The sequence below is a fragment of the Eurypyga helias genome, unplaced genomic scaffold, assembly GCF_000690775.1.
Source record: "Eurypyga helias isolate BGI_N326 unplaced genomic scaffold, ASM69077v1 scaffold11418, whole genome shotgun sequence".
Classification (NCBI taxonomy): Eukaryota; Metazoa; Chordata; class Aves; order Eurypygiformes; family Eurypygidae; genus Eurypyga; species Eurypyga helias.
Genome location: NW_010266499.1, coordinates 10,323 through 31,506, shown reverse-complemented (window position 1 = coordinate 31,506; position 21,184 = coordinate 10,323). Strand labels below are relative to the sequence as shown.

At 38.4% G+C, this 21,184-nt stretch overlaps 1 protein-coding gene across 1 annotated transcript in view; it reads right to left on the bottom strand.

Moving 5' to 3' along the window:
• Positions 1–14,653, bottom strand: part of KIAA0232 (KIAA0232 ortholog) — a 38,776-nt gene extending 24,123 nt beyond the window's left edge. The window contains exon 1 of the mRNA XM_010157126.1: positions 14,148–14,653. Coding sequence (XP_010155428.1) covers positions 14,148–14,378 — 231 coding nt within the window. The 5' untranslated portion in view covers positions 14,379–14,653. The remainder of the gene's footprint in view (positions 1–14,147) is intronic.
• Positions 14,654–21,184: the final 6,531 nt, after the last annotated feature.

Below are 21,184 nucleotides of genomic sequence, written 5' to 3'. Positions count from 1 at the left end.
TGAAAACCCAGACACACCAGCAAATGTTCACCTAAAAGGAGTTAACCCAGTGCAAAGTTGGTTAAGGCAAAATCTACACAAGGAAAAAGTTACCAGAATGCTATACATTAAACTACTTTTAACTACGCTGACAAAGCTTTGCTTTGTACCAGTACGTGAAAGCTAACCCCTGCAAGAGGAGCTTTGCTGGCTGTCTACGCTACCAGCCTGTCAGCAGAGCAGGGAGAACCTTCATGCCTACAGAAATGTATCAAGCATTTCATTCCGTTCTCCACACATCTCATCTGAAAGATACCTGACATGTCTATAAAATGTGACACTTTTCCATTTTCAAAACCTTCATCCTTGTAACAAACAGCTGATTTTTGTAAAGAGGGGAAGGGACGCTACGTGGAATTCTCTCAGGCACTCACCACAGCACTACGTGTGTCATGGTCTCATGCCTCTTTCCAGAGCAATAAGCACTTTGGGATCAACACGGCTCATCCTGTAGGATTCAACTGAGGACAAAGCTCCTGTAGAATCCTTTCCTCCTTTCTACCTCTTCACACAATACACAGAAATTTTGTTTCTGAACATACAGTTTTCAGCCACACATGGCTGCCAGGGCGTCACACTGCAGTTTTTATAGGGAAAAAACCAACCGTTGAAAACTTGAGGTTTGGAAATTTCTTTTCCTGGGCAAACTTGCTAACTTTTCACCATCAGATTTTACAGGATTAGCAAACACCATGGATTACAGCTATTTCACATAAAGTTCTGAAGTTTAAAACCCTCATATAAACTACAATATTTATGAGTACTATATATGTATTTGATACAGCCAGCCTAAGTTTATTGAGAACCTTTTACTTTCTGCACACTAATCAAACATCGCACCCACAAACACAAAAAAGCATTGCAGTAAAACAGATAAGAAACAAGAAAATGTCATATTCCCTAGAGTGTGAGTTTGTAGAACTTGAGGTGTGACACCCAAACTGAGTGGAATTCTGCTTTTCTGATGACTAAATTGATAAAAGACAGACAAGCTAATAGTTTCAAATGTTTAAAATACTGTCTTGGGGTATTTTTCCCCCGCTTGTGTGTGTGTATGTGTTTTTGTCCCCAGTAGTCTGCAGCCCATTGGAAGGTTTATTCCTTAGACTGGAAAATATGAAGTCCATGACAAACAGGAAAGAAACCAGTTCAGCAAAACATTCTATATGCCTGCAGGCAGGTAAACTAGTTACTTCACATGGAAAGAATCACTGAGGGCTTCTGTTCTCTTCAGCTACTAGATGCCTTCATTTGCCTTCGTTTCCAAAAAGAACTACAGATCATATGACAATGCTCGTTTTAATGCAAGAGCCCTACCATAACTCTCAATGTTCACAATTCTGCTCAGCAGTCATTGAACGTTTCATAAAAGCAATGCCACTCCAAACTTAACATTTAAAAGGCATGCATACATGCAGAAGAAAAACTAATACTTGGCTTACAAAATTCTAATATTTAAAACAGGTTACCATTACTTAAATTTTTAAGGGCCGACCACCCAATATTACATAAATATCAACAAGCCACCTGGACACCGGAAGAATTCAAGGTTGAATATCTAAACTGCTGTTTAACCACCTGTTCTTCAGAGTGCTACTGTGCCTACCTAATCCATAACTAGATAATTTCATACTAGAGATTTTAAATTTTGAAGACTCTAAAAGTGACAAGTTTCATGGCAAGAATAACATAAGAACCACAAACACGGATAAAGAAATGTTGGTGAAATATCTGTATTCTTTATGCTAGTGCTGCCTCAAGAAATCCAGTATTTGGAGTGTTTAGTAATATACAGGTACAAATTTTAGAAAAAGATTTCTAAATTGTTTCTCCTGCTCAACTACACAAAAGCAGCAAATCCACCGCTTCCCTCTGCCCTCCCACAAAACTGGAGAAGCAAAAGAAAAGCAACTTTGGCAGTGAGGCTTCATACTTCCCTTTCTTATAATGATAACAGAGAAATATACCTACTGTCAGTAAGAGAACAAATGTGACACTTGTGAGAAGACTCATAGAAACCTGTTTTGAAGCTCGTAGCCTACATACACAGAAAATCAGTGTTAAAACATACTGCAAAATTCTTGCAGGAACTACCCATATTTCATAAAAGCTGAAGGCAAGTTCACTGACGCAGAAACATCAGATGACCTAATGTCCCGGTTTCTATTCAGGTAAGTAAAGGGGCTTAAATTTTGCCTTATCAGCAGAACACACAGGAAAGGAATCAGGTTTAATAACCTAATCAACAAACTACCAAAATAAGAAAATCAAATCAGCAGAAAAACGTTCGGTTTTCTAAAAAAACAAACAAACAAAAAAACCCCACAAAAACCAAAACCATCACAAACACAGAGATTATTTTTCTTCAAATAAATTCAGGAAAACTGATTCCCCGAGATTGTCCCTGCATAAATGCACTACAAATTGAATTAGATACATACTAAGATGAAGAAATATAATTAATATCAAGTTTTCAGGTAATGTATTGAACAGCCATAATTATATATGCAACTGGCATTTCTATTTTGAACTACATATGAGACACTTACGGGCAAGAATTTACATTCTCAGAGGAGAAAAGAAAATACTGACTTAAAAAAATTCTCAACCAGAGAATTTTGAGGAACTCCTTTTTTTTGAGCATTTCGTTTTCAGCACAAACCAGTTATTCCCAGCTTGGCACTTCTTGCTCTCACAAAAGTTATTGCTGGCCAGCCAAAACGTGTCACTTAACCAGCGAGTTCTAGCATCAAGTTCATACAAAAAATAAGAACTCAGCATCATAATTTCTCAAATACAAAAATAATCACACACACAGAGTCTCTCCTTGTAAGAATCCAACTCAAAGTATACCATCAAAACAAGTAACCCAAACATCCAGACAAGATCATCTAATGTGAAAAAGAATTCCCACAACTGTTATGGGAAGCAAGCAGAGTCCTGAGAAACAGAGGAACCTATGTGAATGCTTTTTCCTTCTTATAATTCTCAGTTGATATTATGTACAGAATAAAGAAAAACAATTTTTTTTTTTTTTTCTAAAAGGAGTAAACATTTGCCAAAGGCTCAGCAGAACTGTTGATTGGTATTATTGCCCTGAAGAGTCTGGAGTTGCATGTCTACTAAATGGCTGGCCAGTTCCTGCCCAGTGCAGCACATAAGGATTCATTTTTGTCTGTTTGTTCCAAACTGAGGCATTAGTCTGCTGACTAATCTTCCTCACAAAACTTTAAAAGGGCATTAAAATAGATCATCAAATTATTGGAGAGGCCAAAGGGCAAAATAGAATAAGTGCTCACATGGAGAGAGTGAGCTCCATCGACCTGTTGGAGTGAGTCCAGAGGAGGCCACGAAGATGCTCAGAGGGCTGGAGCACCTCTGCTATGGGGACAGGCTGAGAGAGTTGGGCTTGTTCAGTCTGGAGAAGAGAAGGCTCCGGGGAGACCTTATAGCACCTTCCAGTACCTGAAGGGGCTACAAGGAAGCTGGGGGGGGACTTTTTACAAGGGCCTGTAGTGACAGGACAAGGGGTAATGGGTTTAAATTGAAAGTGGGGAGGTTTAGCTTAGATATCAGGAAGAAGTTCTTCCTGGAGAGGGTGGTGCGGCACCAAACCATTCTATGATTCTATGAATGGTCAATGCATGTGCAAAGAAGCTCCAAAAGACCTTTATCCTACCTATGAGACAGGCTATTCTCAACTAAAGCCAGCAGCATTCTCCAAAGGCATGCACATTCTCTCTCTCCACAAACACACCCAAAATAATTCCTGTACATCAACACGCAGCCCACAAAATCTCACTGCTGAAGTCTATCATCAGTATATATTAAGACAGTGACTGCTATCAACAATTGTAGTGAATACAAGGACTATATAATCTGACAAAATGAAAACCCAGGTAGTCTAGCAGTCCTCTTCTGGCAGCAACAGTATATACAGCACTGATGTTTAATTAAATGCAATGTTTGCATGGGCAGGTATAAACCATTGTGCAAGTTTTCACAGAAAGTTATTTGAAGTACTCCAAAAAACAACTCTGGAGATATTTGGATAAGCAGGGAATGGAAAAAAATAGGCATAAATTGTATATATATTAAAAAAAAAAAACCCACCACACAACAGAATAGGTGCTCACTACCTCTAGCAGGGTCTCATAGTGGAGAATTTGTGTAAAACTGCAAAAGATTACATGTGTATTTCACCTTTTAAGATTGCTCAAGAAGCAGACTGTATAAATACCTTCAGTGACCTTACCTGAAAAAAAAAAAAAAAATTGCCCTAAACTAAGATTCAGGAAACTCTCACAAATTGCTTAGAGCCACAGGGACATGTACCTTTTCATAATTGCTTCTGTGAAAATTTTAGGAGACATTGCATCTCGTTATAATTAATAAGAAAGGTCTAATGGGCCAGGATCAGCTCATACATTCCTCACAAGCTGCCTCAGACTGAGACAAAGATAATGAGATAATATATACCTAAGACAATTCAGAAGAAGACACGAGAACAGTGGCACAAACTTGGCTTATATTCTCCAAAAAACATGACACAGCAGACAAACAGCTGGTTAGCACACTTTCAGAGAGCAGCCTAAGTTTTCTCCATGTAAAAGGCCGTGATACCACAGGGTGGAGAGGACTGGACAACATCCTTTAATGCCAGACTATTACACCAAATCCAGGTATTACCAGGGAAAGAATTAAGATTAAGATTTTTCATGAAAAGCCAGAGAACCATCTAGCCTGTACAGTCACCTCTTTCCCAGCTGCGATAGCTGGAGCATCACAATCCTATGCAGTTGGACCATAACAGAACAGCTGATAGCATCAGACCACATCACACAGTGCTATGACTTCAAGGTCCTCAAGGCATTGAGGATTGATGACTCCACTATTTGTAGGTGAGAAAGAACTTTATCTACTGAAACCAATCAATCTGAGTATAAAATCCTGTAAACCAAGCTTCTGTCAATTTTTGCTTACAATCCTACCAACCTGAAAGGGCAGTCTATGTGCTGTTCACTAATTAGAAGTTAACTCTAGGCTGAAACCAAGCAGAAGAAACTTGATCACACCCACTCCCAAGAGCGAGAGAACATGCAAATGCTGCATCTGTTGAAATCCCATGTTTGTTGAGCAGATTGCCTTTAGAGTTTTCCCATTAAAGTTAAAGCAGAAAAGAAGAAAATTTAGCAAGGCTATAGCTACAGCTCTAAAGAGATCATTTTTTTCTTGCACATCTTACGTCCGTGGCAGAAAACAAAGCCAAGGACTCAACAGAAACTGCCACTACAGAATGCAGGTATCTGAAAGGAACATGTTATGACTGGAGAAGTTATTTCACATGATTTATGGTTGCTCTCTTGGACTTATGAATAAAGTTGTGTGGCAAGCATCACAGACCACTGCAATAATCTGATTTCAGAGAATACAGGCGGTGCACACCTTTGCTTGGAGACGTGCTGAGTGTTGTGTCACACAATGGCCTCCTGCACAAAGCACAAGAAGGAGGTACCTCAGCTAGCTCCAAAATCCACCACAGTACAATTGTATCAGCAAAGAGATGGCTGCAAACAAATCCTCCCTGCTAGGAGGACTAACCAGCCTGGCATTTAAGCTTATCTCCCTGCTTTGCACTCTAAGTCTTTGTGAGAATACATCAGTAGTCATAACTTAACAATAACAAAGTGAATCTGTTACTCTTTTTTGCATGACTGAGATTCTAAATAGCATCTAATGCTATTAGGGTGTAAGTCACAAATGAAACATAGTACTGTTTTAAGATAGCTTTGACTACTTGGAGCAGAAGCCAATGGTGACATTTTAGCTGTATTACACAGATGTTACTACTTCTGTGGGACAGCATGCAAGATCGGCATCGCAGAGCCTACGCAAGTTGGATGTCCTGAAACGGACATTTCACACACAGGAACAGACGTGTTTGCAAAGGAATCAGCATTTTGATATGATCTATTGCACTGGTGCAAAGGCAGAAGACAGTCTGAATGAAAAATTTCTTAGATAACCACAGCCCTTGAGAACAAATGCTTTTGTTTTGTACTAACATATCAGCTGAAGCTGGCTACCCTGAAACCTGTACAGTTTGAACAAATATAATGACCCTGACAGCCTACTTCTGAGCTCCAACCCCTGCCACTGCAATTCCTCTCCCTACAGTGGAATAAAGAACACAAACGCGTAGTCCATGATGCTCCAAATCTACCCCACATCTAACAGGTACTGAGACAGCAATTCAAACAGAGCAGTTTTAATTAACAAGTCAAATGCCAACTAGTAATTTATTCATTTTAGAAAAAATTAGAGAAAAATTAATAAAAGTAAGTCCCACAGAGACACTGTCAGCACCAACTTGAGTTGTGTTGGTCAGAACTGTTACAGCTTTGGTTCTTGTACTGCCAGCACTTGCAAAGGCACCCATCCTAAATGACTTCAGCACGTGCAAAAGAACTGCAGGAGCAGCTGCTCTTCTCATGGCCACCCACAGGTCCTTTCACAGGACAGAAGCCCATTGCACTGGGGGACTCACCTCTGAGACCAAAACCACGAGCCCCTACCCTGCTGCACACACAGCAGTTCAGAGAGGGTCTCTGGGTGCTTTCAGAGGCACATGCCTTTACAGTAAAGCCATTTCAGTTATCTTCCACTGCTTAACTGAAGAGGAATTCACACCCTCCCAAGTTTTCTCACCAAGTTAATATTGTATAGAAAAGATTTCTTCTCCCAAGTTTAAATATGACAGTGTGAGTTACATAGTCCTCATCTAGTCACTGCTGAAAGGAGGGGAAGGAGTAGCACAACTAAGTTTTCCTCTAAGTTTTTGAAGTTAGTTATCAGAGCTTTTACAAACGTTAAACTGTTTTCTGTGAATAAATAAGCTTTATGGGTATATAAACGTGAGAATATAGTATTGTTTTCTAAATATGATAAGTCTGCTCTTTCTTCAGTTTACATGTTTATGTATGAGAAAAAGAGGGGGTTGTCCCCAACCATGCCAACATGTACACATCTGAATACCCTAAGGACTTCAAAGTAATCATATGAAAATGTACAAGCAGACATCTTGGCCCCACAGTGCTCTTTCCTACCCAACTATTCTACATACGCAAATTTCCATAACTTGAATTTTACACGCCCAAGTTTGAGTAATGATTATATAACTAAGGTCAAAAACTTGAAAATTTGTTCCTACAGGAATGTTACACAGATTAATAAGCAGCAACACAAATACAAAACTAAATTAAAATGTTTTGCATTCCAGAAATTTACTTCCACATGTTGCTGGATAACTTTGCAACTTAATGACACAATGGCGTGCAGCAGTCACACAGCATTACCCTGTTATAACTGAACAATACGCTGCATATTTTAATGCATTTAAAAAAATTGGGCTTGAATGATCCACAGTTATTTCGTAGGGATGATAAAAGAGCAGTTGCAATTATAGAACCTGCATTGTCATCTTTCGTTAAATAGGCATAGCAGCCAGCTTAATATTTAATACAGGTTTAGTGTAGTACAGAGGACCAAATCCTCCTTTCTCCCCCTATCTTTAGGATGAGATTTTCAATTCAAAACAAACACAGCAAAACACATCCTCTTCCCTCTAAAACATACATGTGAAAAACTAGATATCCATTAGTAAACGACAAATCTAGACATCAGGTCCCTCTACCGGGTTAAGATGGGATGGCAGGAAAAAAAACAACCACCCCCTCATTCTACTGGATCTTGCGACGGAGCAGCAGGTACTGTCAGCAGAAAGGATTCTATGGCACCAGCACACACCAGCCACGGGCAGAGGACCTGGGAATATATCTCCATCCCAGTGCAGAGTCATAGGCCAAGAGCATTTACAGAGACAATACCACAGAGTAAAGACCTAAAATTTATCATATGTGGGCCGAGGTCCCTTTTCCACCACTCTGTTCTTCTCATAATAAACTGCATTTTGGACTTTACATACATATGTGCTAATGATGAAAAAGCAAGAATAAAAACTGCGATCAAGTCAGCAGAAGGGTGGCCATCATTCTGAAGAGGTAGTGTATCCCTCCATGTAAAAGATAATGAATTGAACTATTTCAAATCAGTCCACAAATAGTTTTGCAGAATGAAACTCTCCCTCTCAAACTGAAAAATCAAAAGGAAAAACCTCATGCTGGTCACAGCACAGCAGGGTTTGCAGTACAACAGCTATTTAATTCTGAGAGTTAGGAAAACACTCACTTTTTAAAAAATTTTTTTAGGATTTTCACTTTTGAGGGTCAGAAAAAAAAATGTCAGCTTCCAAAAATGAGCTGAAATAAGTAGATCAAAAGCAACAGAAGACACTTAATATGAAAAGTATGCATAACACGCATTTAGACCTTCATGCTGCACGACCAAAGGCTTACAAACAAAGCCTCCGCCTCGCAGAGTGCCTAGCAGTTGGGTTTGGTTTTTGGTCGTGGGGTTTTTTTTCTTAATAAAGGGTCCATCCCTTCAAAAGGGAGAACAGCCCGCGGGCAAAAGAACATGAACTTGTTATATTCAGAAACAGCTATGCTTACACATAGTATATAAAAGATAGAACACTGATTTTAATACTGCACAAATAAAGAACAATGCAAAAATGTTTCACACAAAATATATTTTAAGGCAATGCCTTCTGCTTCACACAGATTATACTATCTGAATGCAATACTTCCGGTATCACTAACTGCTTTGAGAACATGTGTATCTACAAGTATTCTTTTAATTAGCATTTAAATAACAATCAGAAATCTTAAGAGCATCCAGTTGGTTTAGCATCAGGAAACTAAGTGGAAGGCATTCTGATTAAAATTCAATCTACTCTCAAGCCCAAACGGCTGTCTCACAAGATTCAGATCTACCCCAACAGAAGGTCTGTGGGTCTCCAAAAGTTAAAGATTTGTCAGTCATTTTATGGGGTTTTCTCCTTAATGTATCATTTATTCCAAAATAAGAAAAATCAGTAATAAAATGCAAATAATGAAAGCATATATACTTAGCAGAAACATTCTGCACTTCGTTCCCACCACAGTCTTTCAATTCATACTTGTTTCATGAGGTTTTCCTTAATAGATCGAAAGTACCTAGAAGGTCATCTACCTCAGAACAAAATACCAGCAGTTCCCAAACATTTTGAACAGAGACCATTGACAGGCCTCAAATTTTAACAAAACAAACAAAAAACCCACATACAACCAACCAAAACCACCTCTAACACCTAAACAATTCACACAATGTTATATAACATGGTTGAACTTTAGTCACTGTGCAAATCAATTTGAGAATCACATTCTCTAGAAAGTTTGTAAGCAAGAAATTTCTTTGACCACAGAGAAAAAGAAGGGCAAATCTACCACTAAAGTCTCCACTTGTCTTCTAATAAGGCAGACCTAAGCTAACTAGCCACAAAAAAACAAACTATTTCTATGAACATCTTACTGTGTCACAGTAACCAAGGAAAATGCACAAACCCAACTAATCTTTTTATTCTCTCCTCCATCAGCCTAAACTGGGAAAATATCCCCAAGAGCCTCCTGCCTTCTGACATCCTCCCACCAGCAGTATCACTGCCACAAAACAAAACCAAACACAGGCACACAAATAAAGGCAGCATGCGCTGGGGAGACACATGACATAACAGGGGACAGATCACACACACACTAAGAAAAAAGTGCGCACGTAAAAATGAAGGACTGCTTACGAACTTTCACATCTTAAGCTTTTAGACTCATTTCCAAAAAGTATGCCTTGGATAAGACTTATGCTATAAATAACAGTGATAATTAATGCCAGTATTTCAGTATTTTAAAAAAATAAATAAATTAGAAGTGTGTATATTTAGGAGGTGCTACAGGAATTCTTGATAGGTATGTGTAACATCTGTATAACCATAGTAGCCCTGGAATACATCGATACTACAGTACAATTTACCCTAAAGAAGATTTCTTTCTTGAAAGCTCTCTAATACTTTGAAACATCGCTGGGCAAAACATACCTGCTTATCAATTTTCCCAGTCTCAATAGATATTTCAGTTCAGACCAAGGAGTCAAAACAAAAGCTGCAAACATTCCAGTAAAACTGGGTTGCAGTGCATTAGGGTTTACTTTCTCCTACATTAGCGGTACTGTACCTCCACACACAACTACTTGCAAAAAGCCCCTATTCAACTCTCCGAACTCATCACTTACGAATCTATCATTTTGCAATATTGAGCCTGCATCCATATAATGATACCCAGTAGAGACCACTCTGATTGGGCAAGGCACGGAATTAACAGTTAATAATTAAAAAATAGACTCCCAAAAACCAGACTCACACATACAAAAAACCCCACAGACTCCCACCAAACATACAAAAAAACCCCAAAACCAAACAAACAAGCCCCCCCTCCCCAAACACATTTTATCTTCTATGCACATACCACACTGCCTTCCCCTCCAGAGACAGACAGTACCAGAGGAAGAGAGGTCAGGTGACCAAAGCCACCAAACTCTGCAGCAGACTCAAGACCAGAAACTACACAGTATATATTGCTAACAAACCAGAAGGGAACATCCTGCTTATCCTCAAAAATACCCCTGAAGACATGGTCAACCAAGACTCCCATATTCTTTCAAAATACTTATTTTGCATATAAACAGAAGTAACTGATAACACAATAACACTGATACCTTAAAATAGCAGGGTAAGTCTAGTAAGGCTGGGGATGTTTTTTCATTCATTTTATATTTTAAGTCTTCCTGCACTTACCTGACAGAACCTTGGTCCAGGACTTCAGCATTCCATTTCCCTGCTAGTGTTGATGACAACAGAACACCATAAGGAAAGCATGAAAGGAGACGCCCTGAAGTGACTAAAACAGTGCTAATGATGTCATCAACATTCTGGTGGAAATATCATAATGACCATCTTAACCTCAGTTTAAAATATTTCTAATGAAAATTATTTATATAGTATCCGTAAGATTAATACTTCCTAAATTTGTCCTCTTCATCACCCCCACCCCCCAAAAAAGTGCATTACAGTGGATTGTTCAGGTGTATAATCCCATTCCAGGTTATTTAGAGACCACAGATTCTTTCTAACCTGTTCAAAGTCACTGCTGTATTTTTGGGAGAAGTGATGGCCAATCACTCCCCACAGAAACAGAGCTCTAGAAGCAAAGAATAATACAACAGCTCAGATTGGAAAGGACCTAGAGAGATCATGTGATCCACCCTTTCAAGGGAAAGGGAGCCTAGATGATCTTACCTAGCACCCTGTCCTACTGCATCTTGAACCTCTCCAGCAACGGGAACTCTATCATGTTCCCAAGGGGGTTGGTTGATCCAGTGAACGTTTGTTATCACAATTTAATAAAATAATTTTTTCTTCCATATATGGAGCTGAAACTTCACCCAGCACCACTTGTACCTGTTCTCCCTTACCTTCTCCATGTGGCTTCTCGTGAAAAAAGAGCTTGTGTCCTCTTTATAGATGTCCCCTACGTTGGGGAGACATCACTGCAATAAAAACACTATGGAGAACAATTCCTTCTCTGGAAACTGCCACCCTTCTCAGGAATCAAAGAAATCGTATAGGAGAAAAAATTCCTAAACGCCAAGAACCAACTTTTCCATGGGAATTAATCTGAATTAAAGGAGTTCAGCCACTCTCAGTATTTTACACCTAAATTATTTCTCATTTAGACATTTAATTGCTGCACTGTACCCTGATTTCTATTTGTAAACAGCACTACTATTTGTTTATGCTCTTTGTCAGTGTTGTACCCACCACCAAACTTGATTGAAACCGCTTATATGCAAACATATTTTCTTGTTTGAGTGACTTAAACCAAAATTAGTTTTAAAATGCCAGGTCATACAAATAACCAATAGGCAATAATGAAAATAAATAAAATAAAATTTAAAGCACATCTGTTTTAAGATTTCCTCAATTCTCCAAATAAGAAATTTGTATTTGCAGTCTTTAAAGCAAAGCTGCTTGAGAAAGGAATTAGGTAGCAGTATGTTTCACAACACATGCATCCAATCGTTATTACAGAATATCACCCCAAGACTAAATTGATATTAGATCTCAAAACTTAGAAAATGGTTGTTTGAAGTAGAGGGAACAAATGCCATAAGAGTATGTTTTAAGCAAGATTAAACTGGAGAAGGTGAAAACTTCCAGCGTCTCCAAATCTCGCTGTCATTCAGAAGACAACCTGTACCCGGCTCAGCATCATAGGTCTTGCCTACCCTATTAGCATTTGGTATTCTTCACTCTTTGGCTCATTAGCTTCAGATAATCAACTTGAAAGAAAACCAGACACACTCCTTAAAGTTCCATTATCAACCCACAAAGCACCCAGTTACAGTATGGAAACGAGAAATAAACTGAATGAGGTTTTCATAATATGCTTCTAGCAAAGCCTGATGAAAAGAAAACTAATTTTGGCACATCAGTCGTTTCAAATTACTACAGTAGTGACTTCAGAGTTACAACTACGCTTAAAAATGGACTGAAAAGAAACAAGTCGTTTTTCCCCAAGGCCACAGGGCTATACAGCTCCTCAAATTCTCATGTGGTTTCACTTGGTTTCTTTTTTCTGTCCTCGCCTCACACCCTCCTTTCAAACAGGTTTTAGAACGTTTTTCTGTCCCCGTCTAAAACACAGCTATTCATGTCTGACCAAGACCTAGTAAGTTCACTGTTAAGGTACATTCTAAAGAGTGTTTGCAGAGTTGGGTTATTATTATTATTGTTATTATTATTGATTATGAGGTTGTTCCTGGTGAGCTCCACTGCTGCCAGATAAACTTTTGACCAAAATGACTTTTTCACATAAAGGTTTCTGGTTTGCACAATGGAAGCATGAAGGCTTTTATGCACAGTAACGGTTGCTATAAGTTCAGAAACGGGCAGCATCTGACACCAGATTTTTTTCTGCTTCAGCTACTTGTACATCTATTCCACAACACCCAGCCCTGCTCTTGCTGCGTTTTTTAAAAAAAAGTCCACTAGAAAACAATAAAAGTTCTGAAGCAGTTCGGTAGCAACGTGTGAAGCGTAACCAAAACAACGGCAACAAAAGAAGAACTAGTAATTAATTCACCAAATAAGAGGTATTTGCTTTCCTTCTTTCCCACTGTAATTACAGCCACCTTATAAGACAGTGTATGATCAACAGCATATTCATCCCTTCTTGAAATCACCAGAATTTCCCCGAGTCCTATATCCAGAAAACTCCACTATTACAAATGTTTTGATACAGGTTGATGCTGCAGATAAATTACAATTATGAAAGAAAAAAAATTGTAAGATAAAAAATATATAAAATAAAAAACATATAAAAGAAAAAAATATTAAATAGAAGGAAAAAAAAGGTGAGATCGAAAGTCTGCTGAAGGGGCATATAGAATCCATAGCAATAAAGGCACAACCAGAGTTGTGCCCATCTGATACGCAGATTCACTTACTTCCCCTGCCCTTTTTGCATTACAGCCGTGTATAGCAACTCACTGTTCCACAACTGTTGCATGCCTTTTACCAGCATTCAGCATTAACATTCTTTTAGAAGAGATGATTAATATATGTGCCATAACGTATTTTAAATACTTGAATACTACCAAAAAGAAGTGGGGTTTTTTTTTATTCCTTACTGAAAACAGCACAACATGAAATCCATGAGGAGAAGAGATGGGAAATCTACAAACTACTGTGAAGCAGGTCTATCTGACACACAGTTTACAAGAATTACAGTAGTTTACTAATGTTCCAATATTAAATTAACTTTATAATAATGAGTACTGATGCTCTGCATTTATGATACAGAACATTCCAGTGTTAATTCTGGTATCAACTGTAGCAATGTCAAAATTTTGTTTAATGTAATTGCTTATACAGCAAACTAACTACATGAATCTCAGTTCACCCACCAAATTTGATCCCCATGTGATTTATACCCCCCTTCCACCCACACACTGAAAGACATCCACCCCCCCCATCTGAGCCATAGCCATGTAAAATACACAAAAACATAACTGATACAAGAACTCACTTGCACTGGACAACATCTAAAATATGTAAATACCTGTTCCTGCAGGTCGTAGTCATAGCTATCATGCAGCAGAAGACTGAGGACATACCGAGTATAAATCATGGCATCAATGCCACACTTCTCTAGCTCTTGTCCCAGCCAGGTCTGCACTGGACCCAAAGCATGTAGCAGAGACATTTCAGAAACAGATACAGGGCCTGGATAAGAGCTTGAGGAGCTTTCAGATGGCAAACCATCCACAACAACTGTACAGATAGGGCGCATGAATCTAGGTGGTTGGCATCCTTATAAGATGAATCATTTTCTGTAGTTGATATTCCGTCGGTATCTGGAGGTGATTTTCACTCCAGTAAATAGGAGAGAGGCTTGACTTCTAGGACAATCATTTATATTTCCTGGCAGTTAGCCGTCTAGAGACGAACATCACTCTTCAGGCATGACCAGTGAATAAACTAAATCCTAATAGCAAACACATATGTAGATGTGTTTTTCTACCTTAATTTCACATTGAGGCCAGATGCAAGTCCCCAGCAGGACCTATAAAGAGGAAAAAATGATAAGTTGTGATAATGTGTATCCATACATCAATAATATTACACAGTGAAAAACACACCCAATGTGGAAAGCAGTCTTTTACATACTGCTTAATCCACATATACAGTACACCTATTCAGTGTCATTTTGAAGAGCAACAGGAATTATTCCAAGTTTAAAGGTGACTTTTAGAAAAGGTACTTTATTGCAGGAAAAGAGATTTTCAAAAACTTAACAATGAATCCATTGACTGAAATGTATGTTTGACCTCAGTTTATGGGAAAGTTGAGATTTTATTACTTTCACTATCAGCTGAAAAAAACCCCACTTTGATTTTAAAAAGGCCACAATCAATGTTACCTTGAGTAAAGACTGACTGTATATTTTGCATCACTACAAGTCAATATAATCCTACTGTTTTGCAGTGATTTCATTTCTGGAATAAAGTGTCTTCTTTATAAAACACTGAATTTATGAAATTAATCTGGCCAGGAGTTTCATAAATCCTACCACTAAATAGTTGCTATCTTTGGGCTTGGGGTTTTATTTTTAGTTTCAATATTTGCCTTGCCTCAGGACAGCAAAGCATTTTATCATCCAAAGTCTGCCCTCATGAAAAGATAAATCTCTGGAATAACTTAAAAAATTTGAGCAGAACATAATTTATCAGTGCCAGAATTATCATTTATCCCTCTTTATAGAAAACATACACCAGTCTTACCTAAGAGCTTACACTCTAAACCATATCCTAGAATAGACAAACCCTCTCTACACCGCCCACAATCCCAAATCAGTGTTGGTAAGTAAGGGGCAGAAGGTGCAAGCACCACACGCAGGTATTCTGCCCTCTATAACCCAAAAGCAGTCAGTCCAAAAAAGCTATTTTTGAACCAGTGTGCCAATCAACCACATGCTGACCTGGCATTTGTGCAGGCTGCCTCTCTCCTCTCCACCTTCTCAGCAAGAGAAAACAAAACTCAAACCCTAGCAGGACATATCCCTTCACCGAAAAGAAACTCAGACTAAAGGATGTAAGCAAAACCTTGTTTTGTTTCAAGCCCACCGAAGATGACCAACACACTCCAAACAGACATCAGCTAATCTAACTATATAAACTACATACTGGAGGCAGCATGTGTTTTGTGGCCAAACAACACTGAAAGGTGACCTTGCAGTTGATACCTTTGTCCACAAAACGAAACATCATAGTTTATAGGAGCTTTTTTGCATCATCACCCAGTCAGAACCCTGTATTCCCGGTCTTTACTGCGTCAATTGCAACACCAAAAAGAAACCCACTACAATCAGTTTCTACAGAGCTGACAAAATTCTACACTAGTCTAAAGCCTCGAGTTGCCTGATGGCAATGTTCATTTTGAGAAAGTAGGTACTGCAACAGTATTCAGTCTCTGTCAGTAACAAGTTCGTTTTTAGTCAGAATCTCTTAAGTAAGCACCAATAACAGCAGATAGAAACATTCGGCAAAGGGCCTGAAGGTTACTGCTTTCATCACATAATTAGAGAACAGAAAGTATGAGAAAAGTCTGATATTGCAACCAAGATGCTCCAAATCAAGAGCCGCAAGCCCAAACTCTTAAGCAGTATTCTCTTAATTGTCGAAGAACAACACTCAAACATCTATTTCCTCATTCTCCTGTTGGCACTCCGCATCACAGCATGCGATGAACACTCTCGCTAAGTCAATGCCACAATCCCATTCGGCCCCTCAAACTCCGTGTTTCAAACATCTGGGAAAACTGACAGTCTCGGTATGTCCTTTTTTAGACATGGAACAGAACTACCTGAATCAACTAATTCTTGACAGAGCTGACAGGAAGTTCATCTAGAAAGGGTAATTATGAAAGGGTGGATAGGGAGGAAAATCAGGGGGAAAAAAGTGAGAAAATGACCAAACAAGAAATTCATTTATTCTAAATTCAACGTGTCTCCCATCTACCCATCATCTTTTCCTTTACACAGTGTACAGAGAATGGAGAGGGACAGCAAATACACATTCCAAGTAGTCTTTGGTTTGCAAAGATACAATCAAAAAGTCCAGAGAGGAGAGATGGTGAGGGCTTGATTAATGTGATCACATCTTGCAAAGAAGGTTTCGAGTATCCAACATAGCAAAGCAGCTGGCTTCTGGAAATTGAGTTCCTTAATCAAAAGCGACTGCACCAGTAGACAATGGAAGAGCTATAGATGTCACCTACCTAGACTTCTGTACGCCTTTGACATGGTCCCCACACAACATCCTTGCTGCTAAATTGGAGAGGTACGGATTTGATGGATGGCTTATTAGATGAATAAGGAATTGGCTGCATGACCGTGTTCAACGACTTACAGCCAATGGCTCAATGTGCAAGTGGAAATCAGTGATGAGTGGCGTCCCTCTAAGATCCATACTGGGACCAATATTATTTCATACCAATGACATGGTGGGACTGAGTGCACCCTCAGCAAGTTCACAGGCGACACCAAGCTGAGCAGTGAAACTGATTCGCTGGAGGGAAGAAACACCAACCACAGGGACCTCATGAACCTCAGTAAGGCCAAGTGCAAGGTTCTGCATGTGGGTTGGGTCAAGTCCAGCATCATTTCAAATTGGGGAATGAATGGATGGAGAGCAGCCCAGTGGAGAAGGGCGTGGAGGTACTGGTAGACGAAAATCTAGACATGAGACAGAGCTTACAGCCCAGAAAGCAAACTGTATCCTGGGCTGCATCAAAAGAAGTTACAACCAGCAGCTGGAGGGAGACAATTATGCCCCTCTGCTCTGCTCTTGCAAGATCCTACCTGCACTACTGTGTCCAGCTCTGGAGTCCCCAGTACAAGACAGACATTGACCTGTTAGAGCGGATCCAGAGGAAGGCCACAAAAATCAGAGGCATGAAGCACCTCTCCCATCAAGAAAGACAGAAGAACCATGGTTGTTCAGCCTCAAGAAGAGAAGGCTCCAAAGACAGTTTATTGCAGCCTTTCAGTACTTAAAAGGGAGCTTCCAAGAAAGACGGGGACAAATTTTTTACAAGGGCCTGTAGTGACAGGACAAGGGGCAATGGTTTTCTCAAAGAGAGTAGATTTAGATTGGACATAAGGAAGACATTTTTTACAATGATGGTGTTGAGACACTGGAACAGCTTGTCCAGAGAAGCTGTGGATGACCTGTTTGAAGTGTTGAAGGTCAGGCTGGACAGGACTTTGAGCAACGAGATCTAGCGAGCTTGTCCAGAGAAGCTGTGGATGACCTGTTTGAAGTGTTGAAGGTCAGGCTGGACAGGACTTTCAGCAACGAGATCTAGCAGAAGGGGTCCCGGCTCACAGTACAGGCAGTTGGTCTAGATGATCTTTAAAGGTTCCTTCCAGCCCAAACTACTCTATGGTATAGCAAAGCAAAGGGCTTGGTGAGTCATTTCAGTCAAAACTTAATAAGACACATGGTTTAGATTCTTAGCACCTAGTAAAGACTGAGTTTATGCTTCAGCTTTTCCCTGAGTGAGGTGATAACATCGCCTCTTCTTTCTATCTTAACACTTATTTTCATGAGGCATTTGAGAAATTCAGATCTAGGCTGACAAAATTTAATTTGCTTTGGCTAACCAGTTAAAGCACGTCTTGCATTTTTAGATCAGGACAAGAGGGGAAAGACGGCAAGACAGAGAGAGGTTATCACAGGAATTAAGAAATGAGACAACAAAATTTCTATTATGTTCAAATAGCATAGTCGAGCTTTTTTGAATGCCCTAATCAATCATCTATTTTAACTTAAGTTTCAAAACACATTCATTATCCAAAAATTGGAAATCCAAATAAAATTCTGAAATAATATTTGAGTTCTCATTTTACAATTGTCAAGCACTTTTTTTTTTTTACAAAAAGTCTTAAAATACCTCCATTATGTTTTAGAATTAACAAAACTTCACACAAACTATTTTCCCATCCCAATACTAGCAAGAGGCTTTCTGTATCAAATTAATTCAAGTCACTCAAAGAACAAACATTTTGGTTAATAGATATGTAGCTTGATTTTAGAGGTCTTTTCTGACAAATATGTTATCATCCCTTTCCAATCTTTTTCAAACTGTCTTGTTAAAAATAACTCTCCATCCTCACAATGACCACAACTAATCCTAAGTAATTATTGCAAGGCTAGTTATTTTATCTAGCAAACTGGAAAGAATTTTCCATTTCAAGCTATAAAATGTAATGGAGGAAAATTCCTTATAAAGAGAATTACCAAACAAAAAATTACACAACTCTATCGACAGTTTGTGAAAACTACTGATTACTTACAAATCCTAAAATTCAAAATGTATGATGAAATTCTTCAAAAGAATTTCTACTTACTCCACTTCCTAGTCACATTTTTCCTTTTAAGTAACCTTCAGTTTCTGTAATAGTAATCAATGAGTTAACAAGGTCACTGTTAGATAAGCTGTCAACAGCTTAACAACTATAGGTACAAAAGCCCATTTACATGTGTTTTGTAAAGGAATGAGAATACAATATTGTGTAAACAGATTTTACTTACTGTAGTACCTTATAATAGATACTCTTCCTCAAAATTCTACTCAGTGTGATAGTCACTAAACATTCTTTTGACCTAATAGACAGGGAAGACAGTAACTGAGTTTTAGTCTCCTTAAATCTAGTTATGGAAAAGCAAAAAGTTATATAATCTGTAACAAGAAACAATAAGGAAAACCTATGGTACAGAAACTGATGCTGGAATACTCCAAGTCCATTCCCTGCAATAGAGTTGTTCTTGATAAATCATATTGTTTGAAGACTAAATAATCCTAGTCTTCCCCATAAGTGAAATTGAGTGAGTATTGTCATAACAAGTATATAAAATAATTTTTTTATATAAAGAGTGTCTTGGTAATAGGGCGATCAAAGTCACACAAACACCTTCTTGTGACAGTTGTGTTTACATCAATACAGCATTATGGTGTAAAATAACACTACGAGTGCAGTAGAAGAAAGTACTTAAATCACTCTTTAAGGAAACTTGATAAAAGCCCATCAAGAAAGTGCTAACATATGTAACTGTTCTTATCAGACTACCAACAGGAGTAGATTGACTAATATCTCACGCCAGGCAAGACATTTACACGTCTTCAACAGCTTTTTTCCTCCATAATTCCCTTTCATACCAAAAAAGATTGGCTAAAATCTCATGCCATGCAAGACATTTACATGTCTTCAACAGCTTTTTTTTTTTTCTCTGTAATTCCCTTTCATACAAAAAAAGAAATTAAGGAACTTAAAAGCAAAGTCTTTTTTCCAATCACTTCTAATCTTGGAAAGCAGTGACCAAAGCCAAACCACAAAACCCACTAAATTAATCTAATGTAACCTGATCTGCATTTTATCAGCACCAAGAGGCCTCTGAAAATTATGTATCCATACAGCAAGGTTCTGAACAAACATTTTTTGTAAATGAAAAAAGTAAGTAGATTTAATGCTTTAACAAGTTTTCAAGTTTCTTAAAGATATATCTACTATCAAGTCTTAAAATAAGAGAAAACACTGGAAAAGCAGAGTAAAAACTATACCACTTACTCCTGTCCTTTCAGGTAAACCAGAAGTCCACAGACTATTTCTTGGAGACTGCAGATCATAAAAGGGTAGCTTAAAAGGAAGCAAATTGTTTGCAGACTAAATTCACTACATTGGGGTCTACACTCTCAATAGAAAAATAAATAGCAGGATCTACATACTGAAGGAAGTTGAAAACTAATGTATTGTTTGTTTCTATCATATGCATATAAAGTCTCTCAAGCCTCAAAGTTACTCTTTACATTCTGATACATCTACTACAGGTAAGTCTATCTCTTGGATAAATTTACAGATACCACCTTTTTCCTTCCTCCCATTCCTACAAGGGATAACATTTGTGTTTCCGGTGCTCCATTCTGCCTACTGCTATATGTTCACAATTAGACCAAACATACTCTCACTGAATAGTTAAGTCAACTTCTGTTTTATAGAGTTTCCCCTACTATTCTGTGCAATATGCCAGTAAATTACATAGTTTACAATTAACAGCTCTCATTTTCAAAAGTATTTTTCCCCACTGTGGGTTTTCACAACATATGACAATTTTTCAATGCGGGGGGGGAGGGGATTTTTTTTTTAAACAGGGATAGAAGTGCGCACATATTTAACCTCAAAGTTGGTTTAGAAGTGGTATTTTTCCCCAGCATGGTTGTATTAAAAACAAACAATACTGAAAACTACATATAGCAAAAATATGCAAATCCTAATTAGTATAAATCAAAGTGAAAATTTTACCAAGTTTGGTCAATAACATACTAAAATCATGTATTCAGTAAATTTCAATCCCCTGGAGCAGACTGATAATCAAAAGCACTGTCACAGCATATGATGGTAACAGAAGTCCATTTTTTTTCCTCTATATTATGGAGGAATCAGCCACCACTTCTTTTGTTTCATTCAGTGAAATATCTAAACAAATCCTTAACATACAAACCAAATAGGCACAGACTGGGGAGGGGCACTGTCAAAGC